Source organism: Spermophilus citellus (genome assembly GCF_964194105.1).
Source record: "Spermophilus citellus genome assembly, chromosome: 10".
Lineage (NCBI taxonomy): Eukaryota > Metazoa > Chordata > Mammalia > Rodentia > Sciuridae > Spermophilus > Spermophilus citellus.
The window spans coordinates 34,644,969-34,661,425 of record NC_138197.1 but is presented as its reverse complement, the minus strand read 5'-3'; the positions used below and the strand labels follow the sequence as shown (position 1 = coordinate 34,661,425).

The window sequence follows — 16,457 nt, the reverse complement described above, 5'->3', positions numbered from 1 at the left end:
CTGTCATGAAATCAATACACAAATCACATATCAGCTGCATAAAAAAGATAGTCACACCTTGGGTTATTCAACCACATCTATGAATGCTCAGAAAAACCAGACTCAGTCTTTATGTAAGTGTGAAGAGCTGAGAAACACAAAGCTTCTCACCCACTTTCCACTGTGTATTTTCTCACAGTTGGCAATATTCTTTAGAATATAATTTTATCTGCAAAGGGTCAGCGTTAGGACAAAAAATATATGCTCAAGAGGAAGTTAACATAGTAACCCATCAAAACATGAAACCTCTCTAGGACATGAGCAATAATACATATTTACAGAGATTTCTTCAGATAAGCTCATAATAAATAAAACACAGAAAAGTTTATGTCTTCTTTGGTTTTTATTTTTAATTGACACATATTAATCATACATATTTGTAGAGTAGAGTGTAATATTTCAATTCATGCATAAAATGTATAATGATCAATTCAGGCTAAAAAACATAGCCATCATATCAAACACATAGAAACATTCAAAGTCCTCTCTTCTGGCTATTTTGAAATCCACAATAAATTATTGTTAACCTAGTCAACCTACTTACTGTTTTATGGAACACTAGAAATTAACTCCTCAATCTAATGGTTAACTAAACTCTACCACCCTCCTCCCTTCACAGCCTCTGGTACACTATTCTACTTTCTACAAATATGAGATCAACCTTTTTTAGTTTTCACACATGAGAACATAAGGTATTTGTCTTTCTGTGTCTGATTTATTTCTCTTAACATAATATCCTCCAGGCTCATCCATGTTACTATAAATGATAGGATTTCATTATTTTGATGGCTAAATAATTTTCCATTATGTATGCATACAACATTTCTTGATCCATTCAGCCTTTGATAAAAGACTAGGTATAGCTTTGACAGAGATGGTAAAGGTGGGGAATATGGGAACCAGCATGAGCAGACAGCGTGAAACTACTAAAAGCAAACTTTTATCTATTTTATAAATTTGCCTAAATATGATCTTTAACTATTATTAACATAATACTTAAATTGTCTCAAAGAGAAACCAGCAGTACAGTATCAATCTCTAGAGGCCATATTAGTCTTTCATCTAATACCATTATGTTAGTAGGCTTTGCATTCACTAAATATATTCTCATGGCTGGCCCAGAAGCCCAATGGCCACTCCCCTCTTTTCAAATATACATGACAGATCTGAGATTCAGTACAGTTCTGCCTTGCATCAACGTCTGAGCTTCTTACAGATGTACTGCAAAGGAACTTCACAGCTGGAAGCTTGAAGACCATCTTCATTGATGGCACCACACGTCTGTATCCAGCTATTAGAAATAATCCTGTAAGAATTCAGAAAAGTCCATCACTTGTGGCAACATGCACAGTAAGGGAGTTGAAAAGCATGAAAGGATGAAAATTGAGCAAATTCTTTCTCACTCAACTCCCGAAACAATAGAAGAATAAAAATTTTTCAGGGCTGGGGCTGTGGCTCAGCAGTAGAGTGCCTGTCTAGCACATGCGAGGTCCTGGGTTCAATCCTCAGCACCACATAAAAATAAATATTTTTAAAAATTTTCATTAGCCTCCCTCTAAAATATCACTTTTGGGGGCCTGGGGTTGTGGCTCACCTATCACATGGAAGAACCTGGGTTCGATCCTCAGCACCACATAAAATAAATAAATAAAATAAAGGTATTGTGTCCAACTACAACTAAAAAATAAAAAAAATAAAAATCACCCTTTTTTCCCCCTTTCCCGCTGTCCACCCACTCTTCATTCCCTTTTTTGGCCCCTATTTTCTTCTCCTTACAGCCTTTCCTCTCCTCTGTACCTGCTATCCTTCATCTATTTATCAAGCCCTGAGTCATGTCATTTTTTTCTTTCCCTCAGCTTCCTCCTTGTTATTTTGTTTCACTCCTTTGAAGCCCTTTACCTTGACAAGTTTAAAGCTGATCCATCTTCCCACCTCCAGCCAGAATTATTCCTCAGACCAATCCAGTGAAAATTCTCACGGATGAAATCTTTAAGCAAGCTCTAAAGGGGAGATTGAAGATGATGAGGAAAGATGAGAAAGATGCAGCAAATTAAAGAGGTTCTGTTGTCATGGTGAATAATTATTCCTCAGACCTCCCTCATTACCGCTGTGGAGGACTGAAAGTTTTGGTCCACCTTCCACAAAATCCATATGTTTAAGCCCCAGCCCTCAATGGCAAGGCTTGGGAAGGTGGAATCTTTAAGAGGTTATTAGGTTTATGTGAAGTGATGACAGTAGAGCTCCAGTGGCTTATGTGCCCTTAAAATAAGAGATCTAAACTCTCTTTGTACCAAATGAAGACACAACAAAAAGGGAGCCCTCTGTAAACTGGAAGTGGCACCCATCAGGAACTAAATTTACAAGTACCTTGATCTTGGACTTCCCAGCCTCCAGAATTGTGAGAGATAAATAAATGCCTGTTGTTCAAGCCACTCATGCTATGGGATTTTATTTTACCAGCCCAACCTGACTACAACAAGCATCCACGATAAATAACTCATCCCTCTTTTAATTTCTAATTCTAGAGATCAATTGATTGCAAGGAGGAGCAGCTTCCTACAATTGACCTTTATGTCTATATTATATTCTGATGTGAGAGATAAGATAATGCTACATCTCTACCTTTCATTGCAACTTCCTCCTTGATTAGATGGAACACCTGATAGGTACTGAAAAGAAAGAAACCAAACATTGTTGCAGAGGCAGTCCTCTTTCTCATCACTGAATGCATAACTTATGATTGATCCTATAGCAATACACTTGTGTTTTCTCACCAAGCTCATTTTCCAAATCCTCATCAATCTTATATATGACGAGAAAAAAACATTCTCAAGAGAACAAGACTAAGGCAAATTTAAATTGGTTACACCACTTATATGTGTCATGCTCCCCAAAGGAACAGATAAAAGATGCTTTACTCTGTATGGTTTTACAGTTTTTAAAGTTTATATCCTATGGGAATTACCTCTATACATAAAGGATAAATTCAAGAAGATTCATTTTGGTGTAAGAATTGCTGTTAACATAATAAATGATTACACTTTAAATATTTTCTAACGACAGCTTAATCACTCAAATATGAATTGAATTAGTTGATAATTTCTTTAGGAGGAAACAGTGCTTTTTATTCAGAAACCAAGAAAGCAGTAAAATTCCAACTCAATGTAGTGATTATGATACCAGCAGACATCCCATTTTTATGTCATTTTTATTCTACTCCTGGAAAATGATTGCTGAACAATAAGGATTCATGGGCTACACTGAGTCATTTTCCTTTAACTAATTGGACTTTTTATCAGAAAATAAAGACTTCCTATTATAAAGTCAGGAAAGGCATGAAACCTCTTTGCACTCCCAGAAAAGATGCTATAGGAAGTACAAGAAGCTTTTGTGGTATTTCATATGTCTAAATAATTTCTATTTTCTCTTCTTTAGGTTTTGGTCCTAAAAATCTAAAATTTTCACTATGTATACAGTCTTGTGTAGTCTGGCCCTTACCAACTATTTACTCACTTACTAAGTTCCAGCCCCATGCACTTTCTTTCTGCTCCTTTAACATTCCAAATGCATTCTTCCTCTAGGGTCTTTGCATAGCTTTTCCCTCTGTCTGCAATACCTTCCCCTAGGTTCTCATATGGCTGTCATTCAGGTCTCAGTCTCAACTCAAATGAGACCTTCCCAGACAGAGGGGGAATGGTAACAAATAAAACACAGAAATGGATAAAGCTTTTCTCAGATTTTTCAATTAGCATCTGAAAATCTAGGATTAATTGATGCCCACTTACAAACTCCATTCCTGCACTATGTCATTTTCAGTACCCATATAATTTTGAGCCACTTGAGCACTTCTTTTTACTACTTCCTACTGCTAAGGCTATATATTGAAAATTTTTACTGTATCACTTTCACTTGAAAATCTTCCTATTTGGAAGAGCCTTCAACCCAGAGTGCAATTACTTTTCTATGTACTCAGCAAATTTGTGTGTGGGTGTGTGTATGCATGTATGCATGTGTGTGGCAAAAAAAAAAAAGCATGAAGATATAAAGGTGTTAACTCAGAAATATTATCCCCCATAGAGTGTATGAACTAAAGCACTTAAGAGCTGCATCACTTTAGTAATATTCATTTTTATTGTAGAAAAAAACTTGCAAGAACTAGAAGTAACAAGGGAGGTAAAGACAGGACTCAAGCAAATTAAATCAGATTCATTTTTTCTTTTCTTTCATTTTTTTGTAGGTTGATATTTTTACCTTATACACACAGACACACACACACAGACACACATTTTTTGTAGGTAATATTTTAAATTGAAATTAAAATACTATTAAGGCACAAAACAAACTCCTTAAACTGACAAAATTAACATGGTTTATATAAAGCATCTATATTATTCAACTATCAAGAATAACTGATAACATACCAAAGCTATTAAATTAGTCATTTTTTATTAACCAACTTAACTTTAGGGATTATAATATAAAATGATATAAATGACCCCAATAAAAATAATTTATATAAATATGCTCATAGATCATAATAATTGGGCATAGACAGAATTTTGTCTAATGTGAAAATATTTAAGCAAAGCAGAGTAATGCAGAATTATTAAAAATAATTTTTAATAAATATTTCATAATTTTTAAAAATTGCCTGAAATAATTTAGTGTTAGAAAAAAATAGGAATGAGATAATGTCATTATAACTACTTAGAACAAATTAAAAAAAGAAGAAATAATGTTATGTGATAAAAGCAGAACATAAAATGCAGGATGTTCCAAAACAGTAGAAACCCATGTGTTTTTAAACAGTCTCATATTTTCTAATATCATCACTAAATTTTTCTTCAGACACTTTTTTTTGTAAACAATTTGAGGTAATGAATGTAATTGACTTGAAAAAAAGTAGAATACAGAGTACTCATAAAATTTAAAATTGATTGGATCTATTGCTTTAACTTTAGAGGTATTTCACAGGTGTCTGGAGGCTGAAGAAGAACAACATTGAACATATTACTTAAAAGTGTAAAAAGAGTTTTCTTAACAGGTATTTAGCCTCCAGCATATAGCACATCATTCTCTAGCGGTATTCACCAATGGAATGCCAGTTTGAAAAACTTCTGTCTTAACCAGCCCAGATACACATCTTTTTTTAAAAAAATATGTTCTTTTGGTAACTGTTCAGACCCAAGCATAATACTAGGAACATCACACATATCCTAAAATAGTATATAAACCTTGCCTTAAGATCAAAAGAATAACAATACTAGGACAAGAGACTCTGAAAATTGGATATGTAAATTTGGTTCTGTAGAATATGACAAAAGCTGGAGAAAAAGAAGCCATTGAATCAAGCAAGAATCCTCAGGAATGTCAAAAGTAAAACTTATCTATGGTTATTAAATCTAATGGAGATATTTACCCTTTCCAATACTGACTTGAACCAAAGGGTCTTAAGAGAAAATAGTCTCATCTTGAAAATGCAGCCAATTTAACTCTGTTCACTTTACCCAACAGTGGACAAAGATGCAAGGAATGTAAGGAAAGAAAGGAAGGACAAAATCCCTGTAGGTCCCTTTCTTCCTCTGAATACCTCAGAGAAACAGAAGTATCTCCAACTCCCAGATATTCTGTACCCTATTCTTTTCCCTCCTCATCTCTCATTGTCACACTGTATAATTTAAGTAGCTGTCATATCACAATTTTCTGTGGCAATGTGTTTCATTATGACTCAGTACTCCTGTTTATTGGTATTTGCAATGTTGGGCAAATGTTGCAAGCTCGTTGCTCACTTCTGCTATTGACTGCAGTCAGCTCAGGTCCTCAGATGCAGCTACATCAGAATGAGAGTAGGAGTGCTGCCATGAGGTCCAGAAAACCAGGCTATTATTATCAGAAACCATAAAACAAAGATTTCACATCTAATTAACAGAGCCCAATGCATTCTGCCTTAGCTCAGGGAAGACATAAAGGAAACATCGATCACAGAGGTGGAATGATTTGAAGTTTAAATTCTATCAAGAATTTCAAATCATGGAGTATTCCTTTCATAGAAATTTTTATCTATTTGAAAATAAGAATCAAAATTCTTTAATCTTTTCTTAAAAAGGAAGTTAAAAAAAATTAGGGGCTATATGTTCTACTTAAGTGCTATAGAGAAATTGCCTCTCTGGATTTCTCCAAGAGATGTTAATACAGTTTAATTCGTAATAAAGTGTCTCTGTGACATGATTCTACTCAAAAAAAAAGAAAACATGACTATCAAAACATATAAAAGTCAGCATGAAAAATCAAAAAATCACACTAGGATTTCTAAATCCTAAAAATCAAGCTAGGATTTCTTATTTTCTTCATATTAGGATTGAAGTTGATTGATTTTTGTGCCTGGAACATGAATTCCTTGTATTGCCTTGAGATGCCATAGGACTAACAGATGTTAGGTGGATATGAAGGATTTGAGAGGACTATAGGAAATGGAATCCCAACTGCTGAGTTCTGCAAGATGTTCATGATCATACATGCACACACACGTGTGCACACACTGACATACACACACATACACACACACACACACACATACACACAGAGTTTCCTTTCTTCCATCGAACTTTTTGGACATTGTTTCCCAGTCTGAAACTTACTGAATTTCAATGAATGAAAAAATATTTAAAAAGAAGACATTTAAGCCCCTGCCATGATCTTTTTACCCCTAGGATCTTTCTTCTTCCACTCCTTTCCAAATTCACTGGATTTTGTATAGGAACTTGGTACCTTCTTGTTTTTAGTTCTTATGTTTCTTTTTTTTTTTTTTTTTTTTTTGTACCACAGATTGAACTCAGGGGTGCTAACCACTCAGCCCCAGCCCCAGCCCTTTTTATTTTTATTTTGAGACGGGATCTTGCTAAATTGCTTAGGGCCTCACTAAGTTTCTGAGGCTGGCTTTGAACTCTACCATCCTCCTGCCTCAGCCTCCAGAGCCACTGGGATTACAGGCAAGCACTACCATGCCCAAATCTTTTTCTCCCTTTTTTTTCTTTTCCTTTTTTCTTTCTTTTTTTTCTTCTTTCTTTCTCTCTTTCTTTCTTTTTTTTTTGTGTGTGTGTGAGTGTGTGTGTGTGTGTGTTTTCCTTTTTCTTTTTGAGACAGGGTCTCACTATGTTGTCCAGTTGTACTCAAATTCCAAGGCTCAAATGATCTACCCACCTCAAACACGAGATTATTGAACCTACAGGCCCAGATGCTTGTTTTAATTAGACCTGGACTTCAGTTCTATTTCCTTTCTGTAATACTCCCAATTCTGTCACCTCCAACACTCACACACATACACATACATGCCTACACAGCACCTGGTTGCTATATCTGGGGGTAATTAGATCAGATAGTGGTTAAGGAGTAGGGAAGGAGAGGGGAAAAGGCAAGAGTGAAGCTGGAGAAAACAAGAGGAGGAGAGGGAAAGGGAAGAATACAGCCTCCCCCAAGATCACAGGCTCCTTTTGCTGCTTGAAGAAGATACCTGGCACATTTGAACAGCAATCATTAAAAAATAAAAACTACATTTTCTAAATGTTTGTATTTACCATTTCCTGGTTGTCCATTATCATCAGGAGATCTGAGTCTTCAGCTAAACAGAAGTGCAGACTAGAATTCCAGTCCATTTTCTTCATTGAAAAATAATAACAATGGTTACCATGTCTCATCCAGAGATCTGGGCAGCTAGGACAGCTGGCACAAGTAAAGTAGTTGGACCCTAGAAAGGAAGAAGATCTGGTTCATATCTTTATGGAACAAATAGATTTGGAAATGAAAAGGACGATAAAAGGAAATATGGCATTCTCAGTGTCTTCCTTGTCCCACCACCTTCAGATTGAGGTTTAGAGAAATGCGTAATAATGTGTGGCCTCAAACACAATGCTTCACACCACTAGCCTTCTCTTCACCAGGCAAGGATGTGCCTGTGAAAAGCAGAAAAGAAAAAGTAGTACACATGCCTGGGACTGTGGAGAGCATATTATTCACAACAGAGACCTCTATGCACATGTGATATATATTTACCAGATAAAATAAATCTGCATTTGCATGATACATATCTGTTTACTGTTTATGTTTGACACATACATTGTATAACTTCATAATGTACATTCTTAAATCAGGCAGAATCATTCAGGATATCCAATGTCAACATGATATCCCATATGGTGTATTTAAAAAAGGAAAGAAACTAGAAAGAACAAACAACTGGAATGAAAGGTTGATTATTAAAGATTGTCAGCTGGGCACGGTGGTGCACACCTATAATCCCAGTGGCTCAGGAGGCTGAGTAAGGAGGATGGAAAGTTTAAAGCCAGCCTCAGTAAAAGTGAGGTGCTAAGCAACTCAGTGAAACCCTGTCTCAAAATAAAATACAAAATAGGGCTGGGAATGTGGCTCAGTGGTTGAGTGCCCCTGAGTTCAATCCCCGATACCAAAAAAAAAAAAAAAAATGACTGTCACCATTGGAAACTGAACAAAATACTTACACTTCTGCACAACTGATTTACTGTAGGTATTTAAACTTTTTTTCTGCTGGGTGCAACAGTGCACACCTGCAATCCCACCTACTCAGTAGGCAGAGGCAGGAAAATCACAAGTTCAAAACCAACCTGGCAATTTAGCAAAACCCTATCTCAGAATAAAAATAAAAAGAGCTGGGGTGTTGCTCAGTGGTAGAGCACTTACCTAGCTTGTGCCAGATCCTAGGTTTAATCCCTAGTACTACAAAAAAAGAAAGAAAGAAATTCTTTTTTTTTTTTAATTTTTTATTGATTATTTAAAGCATTACATAGCTCATGATATATCATCTTTCATACATTAGACTCAAATTGTGTTTTGAACTCCCATTTTCACCCCAAATATAGATTGCAGAATCACATCTGTTACAGAGAAACATATCTAATGTTACATATCTAATATCTAATGCTAAAGTGAAAAGCATAGAATTTTCCTGAGTTCTTTTAAATAGACAATCCTCATTCCTTTAAAATGATTAGATTATAGTTCTTTTAAAAATAAGAGGGAGAGCTGAGGTTGTGGCCCAGTGGTAGCATGTGTGAGGCACTGGGTTTGATCCTCAGCACCACATATAAATAAATAAAAAATAAAGGTACATCAACAACTAAAAAATATATTAAAAAAATAAGAGGGAGAGTGATATTGGCCAAGTCATATATTGTGTTCATGTAACAACAAGTCCTCATTATGTACAACTAAAATGTACCAATTTAAAAGTGTAAAAAATATGAGAAGTGAATAAGCTTTCAAGATAATCTCAGACAAGATTCCATAATTTTATTGATTTTCTACTTCTTCTCATGAAACATATTTGAAAAAACTCATCATATAAGCACAATTCTACAATGAGCAAGCATGTGTCATTATATCACATAAGCATATGTGTAGATATATGATTGCAGAACAGACAACTGTGGATGTAGCTCAGTGGTAGAGTGCTTGCAAGGCTCTAGATTTGATCTCTAGCATAATAATAATAATAGCAGAATAACTCACATATCTACTCCAGATTTAAGAGTTTAAGAGTAGAGTAGGTAGCCCTTCTCCTATGAAGATTAGGTAACTCTCTATGGGAAGGCCTGACGTGGGACCAATAGAGAGTTCAGCACATCAAACTATTAAATTGGCACCTTATAGATCTGTGCTTTTTCCGTACAATCATGACCCACTTTGTATCAAAAATTCCCCATTTGTTTTGTTGAAGTAGGACTTGGTGTGAGGTAGAGTCCTGAGGCTGAACCCTCAGAATCCTAATGAATAAGTTCTATGTAATCAGTTATTAATTATCCCCCATTACATAAACCTAAGTTAGGAACCTGACTGTGAAAAAATAAACTCAGTCCTCTGAATCATCAGATTTAAGGACCTTAAAGAACTAAGTCTTGGAAAACTAGTTTTAGAAAATATGAAAGCAACCAAATGCTTATGTGAGTGGTTAAACATCATAAATACTATAATTTAAATATGATAAATGTGGTAATAAGTAGGAAACTATTATGACACAATATGGAAAACCAAAAAACAATATACAACATTATAAGTATTCTATGGTAAAAACTATTCCAAGCCTTGTTTTGGGGTGGGGAGGACTGGAGAGATTTTAAAAAGACTTGTTTGCAATATTGTTAAGAGAATAAACACTCATATAAATGCATATAGTCAAAAATGAGGAGGCTACACTTAGGAAGTAGTTGTATACAGTTGGCAACTTATTTTATTTGAATTATTTTTCATTTTTCAAATGTTATACCAATTTTATAATGTAAAATGGACAAAATGAAAGATTAATTTTACCTTAAATTAGCACTTACCCTGGCACTGAATCCATTGGTATAGCAGTAAACTCATAAGAATTGCATTCAGAAGCCCCAGAGCTATGGCCACAAGGCAAGCAAGAGAAGGCCTGGAAGAAGCTACAAAAACAGAATCCAACACAAAATCCTCAGAAGAAAGATAAGGGAATTGTATATGGGATCTTGAAGCAACTGGGTCTAGTGGGAACTAAGACACAGGCCATGAAGATTTCTTTTCTGAATAAACCAAACTCAGAAAGTCAAGGGTCATATATTTTCTCTCAAATGTAGAAGCTAGAAAGGAAAAAGGAAAAGAAGGATGGGGTTGGGGGAATGATATTAACCAAATTATATTGCTGTATTGTGTGCATGTACGAATATAAAACAACAAATTCAACTATTATGAGCAAATATAATGTACCAATTTAAAAAAAAAAAAGATTTCTTTCCTGAATCTCTCAGGGACTTGCTTTAAAGTCTAAAGTACCACAAACACCTGTTTCAAGATACTTTTTTACGAAGTTAAAGAAAACTTTTTTCCTTTGAAATTGTGGCTTACTTGTTCTTATACTTTGGTAGTGAGAATACAAGTTGGTATAACCTCTTTAGAGGTTGAAGGAAAATTTGGCAATATTTACCAAATTGCAAAGGTATTTACCCTTCAGCCCAGCAATTTCTCTTTAAGAAAATTTTTCTATAGATACATAAACATGTGCAAAATGTCATATTTACAAGGCTATTCATGGCAATTATCTTTGTGGGATGAAAAAATTTAATACAACCTAAATGCCAATCAATAAAAGACCAAATATAGGGCTGGGGTTGTAGCTCAGTGGTAGAGTGTTCACCTAGCATGCATGAAGCATTGGGTTCTATCCTCAGCACCACATAAAAAATAAAAATATTGTGTCCACTTAAAACTAAAAGATTAATATTAAAAAAGGCCATATATATTTTGATATTCCCCTAACGTGTGTTTGCAGCTTCTAACAACAGAATATTTGGGGTGTTTTGTTTATTTGATGCTGATAAGGAGTGATCCTTAAAATACATAGTTATGGGAAAGAATTCTAAGCCAGGAGCTGTGGCACATGCTTTAATCCCAGCTATTCTGGAGGCTGTGTCAGGAGGATCACAAATTTGAGACCAGCCTGGGCAATATATTAAAACCTTTTCTCAAAAACAAACAAACAAAAAAACAACAACAAAGAATCATTCCCCAAACAGGATGTACTAAGATTTGTGCAAGAATCTGATCTGTTGTTTGCCTCTGGAGAAGACAAATGGGGAGGGATAGAGATAGGACAGAGACTTTTTACCTTATTTTCTTTTGTACCTTTTGAATTTTGAACCATGTGAATGTATTAGCTACTCAATCTTTAAATAAACAAAATTTAAACAAAAATAAAATAACTTGCGTCTCAGAAGTGAATGAAAAAAATTCCTTTTGCTTTGTAAACTCCCATTATTGGAAGCACCGTGAGTTTAGGTTGACAGAATGTTTAAAGATGAAAAGAAAAAAAGAATGCTCAAAGATGAAACATTACTTCATATTAACTATGCTGCATACAACTTATATCTAAGAATGATCTTTCAGTTTGAAAAGTGGAAGTATTTTCCCCAAAACTTTTTATTTCAAAATCGTAGCTGTCTCATAGTCAGATACTGTAGGAATTACATGTAAAGAGGGAAATTATGTAAACTTTAGACATTCAACTTCTAGTTTTGACTCCTTTGATAAACCTTTAATTAGGAAATCAATTTTTCCCATTTGTACCTCATTTTCCTGTTTAAATTTTAGATAAATTATTCTGTATATATACGTATCTATGAACTGTTCTGAATTGCTTAAAAGAAATTCACAGAGAGAGATGCCTTTAGAAAGAGAGAATTCCACATGACAAATATTTTGACTGATGAATCCAGAAACACTAGATTTCTAGTGACATAAAAAAATAGATTTGTAGGACTGGGTGTGGATCAGTGGTAGAGCACTTGCCTAGTATGTGTGAGGCACTGGGTTGAGTTCTCAGCACCGTATATAAATAAAATAAAGGTTCATCTACAACTAAGAAATTTTTTTTAAAAATACATTTGAACCATACAAGAACATTTAATGAAATAAACATTCATTTTAGATGTTATGTTAAATGATAAAATTTTATCAAAACATAATTATATTTTGTTGTACAACACCATCCAATTTGAGAAATAAAATAGATTTCTTAATTTATATTAATTACATACTATATTATACTAGTTCCAACTATTAAGTTCCAATTTATCACCAGTTATATGATAAATTGAACTTATACTTCAAGATGTATATTAATATTTCTAGTCCTTAGAAATTAGCACAGATATAATCCAAAAGAAGGAAAAGAATATACAAATAAAATGTGCTATATAATTATAGCAATAAAAATAAATCTAACTCCCAAGTATATGGGAATGATTTAGCATATTTTGGAAATGCTTTTTTTTTTTTAAGAGAGAGAGAGAGAATTTTTTAATAGTTATTATTTTTTTTTTTTTTTAGTTTTCGGTGGACACAACATCTTTATTTTATTTTTATGTGGTGTTAAGGATTGAACACAGCACCCTGCGCATGCCAGGCGAGCGCGCTACTGCTTGAGCCACATCCCCAGCCTTTGGCAATGCTTTTGACAGACAACATTAAAAATCATTATCAATAAGACTATGTAGCAATATGAAAGCTTAAAGAACTACACTAAAGAATATATTTTTCTGGAACTTATCTGCTTAATATATAAAATCAAATATTAATTTTGGCATTTACCCTATTATCTGTCTCAGATAGTGTTCTGTCAGGATCTACATAAAGGTTTTTTTTTTTTTTTTTTTTTTGCAGGGGGGGAGTGGGGGTGTTTGTTTGTTTGTTTGTTTGCCCTCAACATCCCCTGAATCACAGGGACTGCTTATCTATAGTGTTCTCACCTTTTCATCCCTCATTACCATTCTGGTACTATACTAGAATGAGGGGAAAAAACACCTACAAAATCTTACCATTACCAATTAGCAAAATTATTGGTCTCTTCCTCATTTCATATAAAAACAACATGTTTAGAAATTAAATACCTGGTCCAAGTTTACTCCAAACATGATTAAAGAGAGAAACTTTTCCCAATACAGTTCTTGCTTTAGTTCAGAGGCAATAAAAAAATAATAATAATGCATTTTCCTAGCCACGCATTAGATGTGATAATAGAAGTAAATGGCTAGAAAAAAGTTTACCTGAGAACTACTAACATATTCCATACCATATACCAAATTTCCATACTCCAATTCATGACTTCAGATTGAACCCAAAGTACTTCTTCAGATTATCCTCAATTTTTCTGTACCCTCTACTCCAAAATTATTCTACGTCTTATTAATCTATGGTCTAGAGTCACTACACACAGCTTCCAAGCTAACTTGGTTAACTCACCTTTTTGCTGTGATCTGTAGTCATTCTCGGCTTGTGCTGTGGTAGGCAACTCTAACATGGAATAAATAACACTGTCAGTCATCTCCACCTAATATCTTTCACACTGAGTTAAGAGAGTTAAATTATAGAAGTATGAGAAGACCTGTCAGTAAGGAAATAGCCTAGTAACTAAATTAGTAGCAGGAAACTTGACAAAACAGAAGCAATTTTTCAGGAAATGATTCAAATTCTGGGGCTTCCTATAGAAATTAACATTCTAAATTGTAAAAAAAAAAAAAATTTGTTTTGCTCCACCACACTCTCTAGATGCTCATTGTATCCATATTAAATTGGTTCTCAATCTCACCTAACTCTATAGAGCAAGCAAAAATGGTTCTCATATTCAGCAATTTTTATTATGGACCCTAGAATAAAAATGAGAGTGGTTCCTAGCATTTTTCTAAGATTTTTTCCTCTACTGTTTTCTTCTGAGAAAATAGACATATGCCAAACAGTACTGATTTCACCATTTCTTGTACTGTGTGGGTAGTGATAAATGACAGAGAATTGGACTGTTAGCTGAATGTGCCTATAATCACAGGGGAAAAAAAAACTATTTCCCAGGTATGTTTTGTGAATATGACATACTCCTGTCTTCCCCAAAACATTCTTCCAGGTGTGCTCTAAACTCTATTCTTCAGACTGTCAGAAATCCCATTAATTTTTTTCTCCCTGATGTCTTATTTTTATAAGAAAAGACAAACATAAAGAAGAGCAAATTAAACAAATACATACAAAGTGTTAGTAATTTATTTCTAGTAATGAAAGTTTACTAAAAAAATTAGTGGGCTGGGGATATAGCTCAGTTGGTAGAGGGATTGCCTCGCATGCACAAGGCCCTGGGTTCAATCCCAGCACCACACACACACACACACACAAAAAAAAAATCAAAGTAAGAAAACAGAAATTGGGGGCTTGGGTTGTGGCTCAGCGGTAGAGTGCTTGCCATACTCAACATCACATAAAAATAAAAAAATAAAAAATAAATGTATTGTGTCCAACTGCACCTAAAAAAAATTTTTTTAAAGAAAAACAGAAATTGAAACTCTTAAGAATAGATAAGATCACCAAATGAAAGTGCATAAAGTTAGTAGAAAAGAAGAAGAGAAACAAGGATAGCATATTGATAAAAATGAATAGAGTTCTACTTCTAGTCACAACAGAGTGGTATTGAACTTGCTGTCCAACCAAAAAATTATACATGCAAATATACACGCTAGCACAAAGATGCTGCATTGTGATCCTCAAGAGAAGAGAAATCCAAATGCAAGGGCTACAGTGCATCATCATAGTTTCCTGCATAGAGGCACTTTCTGGCACAGACAGGAAAACAAATCCTAAACAGAACAGTAGTCTAATTAAACTAAAGGGGCAGAGATTGGAGTTATGAGCTGCTTAAGTGGCTGGAATTTGTAGAGGAGGAAAACTGACAAGGGAGAGCTGCACAGAGAGAGAGGGTCCTAGGAGACTGCATGAAAACTAACCACAGGTTCGTGGCTAAGAGCTAAGTTGCATACTCAGACTACGACTGAGGGTTGGAGATGTGTCTCAGTGGTAGACCATTTACCTGGAGTTTGTGAGGCTCTGGATTCAATACGTGGGGGGGGGGGGGGGGGAATCCAGCTCATATAAGTTAAAACAATGCAAGCCCTAGTGGAGAGGGACTCCCTCAGAGTCAAAGGCTAAACAGCCAGAACAGACATGCATTTCTTAGCAGCAGTAACAAACAAACAAAAAAAGCCTGACAGTATCAAAAAGATCCACCAGTAATTTGGCTGCTTATAAGAACAAATTTTGATGCCCTTAAAAGGAAGGGAACATAAACAAAAGATGTTTGACAGGAACTGGGAGGAAGGGAGAAAGGAAATTTATTCAATGCATATAAGGTTTCAGTTTGGGGGAGGGAAAGGGCCTGGTGTTGTGGCTCAGTGGTAGAGCACTTGCCTAGCATGTGTGAGGCCCTGGTTCAATTCTCAGCACCATTATATATATAGATAGATAGATAGATAGATAGATAGATAGATAGATAGATATAGATAGATAGATAGATATAGATAGATAGATAGATAGATAGATAGATATAGATATAGATATAGATATATCTCCACTGACTACTAGAAAATATACTAAAAAAAAAAGGTTTCAGCTTTTCAAGACAAAAAGTTCAGATCTGTTGCATGTTTGAAACTTACTTGTATTAGCCTTATAAGGCTGCCATAACAAAATACCACATACTAGCAGATTTAAGCAACAGAAATTTATTTTCTCACAGTTCTGAGACTTTAAGTCCAAGATCAATATGTCAGCAGGGGTAGTGTCTGGTGAGGGGCTCCCCCCTTGAATTGCAGGCTTCTTGGTATATTCTCAAATGTCCTTTCCTCATTGTGTACACAGGATAGTGAACTTTGGTATATCTTTTTTTAATATTTATTTTTTAGTTGTAGTTGGACACAATACCTTTATTTTATTTATTTATTTTTATGTGGTGCTGAGGATTGAAATCAGGGCCTCACACTTGGTAGGTAAGCGTTCACCCCTGAGCCACACAACCCGAGCCTGGTATATCTTCTTATAAAACACAAACCTATCAG

General features: G+C 34.8%; 1 protein-coding gene across 1 annotated transcript; it reads right to left on the bottom strand.

The window, feature by feature from the left end:
* Positions 1–482: 482 nt before the first annotated feature.
* On the bottom strand, positions 483–13,955 carry KLRG1 (killer cell lectin like receptor G1). The gene is made up of 5 exons (XM_081311480.1): positions 13,828–13,955; positions 10,395–10,496; positions 7,614–7,783; positions 1,939–2,039; positions 483–1,345 (listed from the first exon to the last, which is right to left on the bottom strand). The coding sequence occupies exons 1-5, from the start codon at positions 13,907–13,909 to the stop codon at positions 1,234–1,236; spliced, it is 567 nt and encodes a 188-aa protein (XP_081167606.1). The 5' UTR covers positions 13,910–13,955; the 3' UTR covers positions 483–1,233.
* Positions 13,956–16,457: the final 2,502 nt, after the last annotated feature.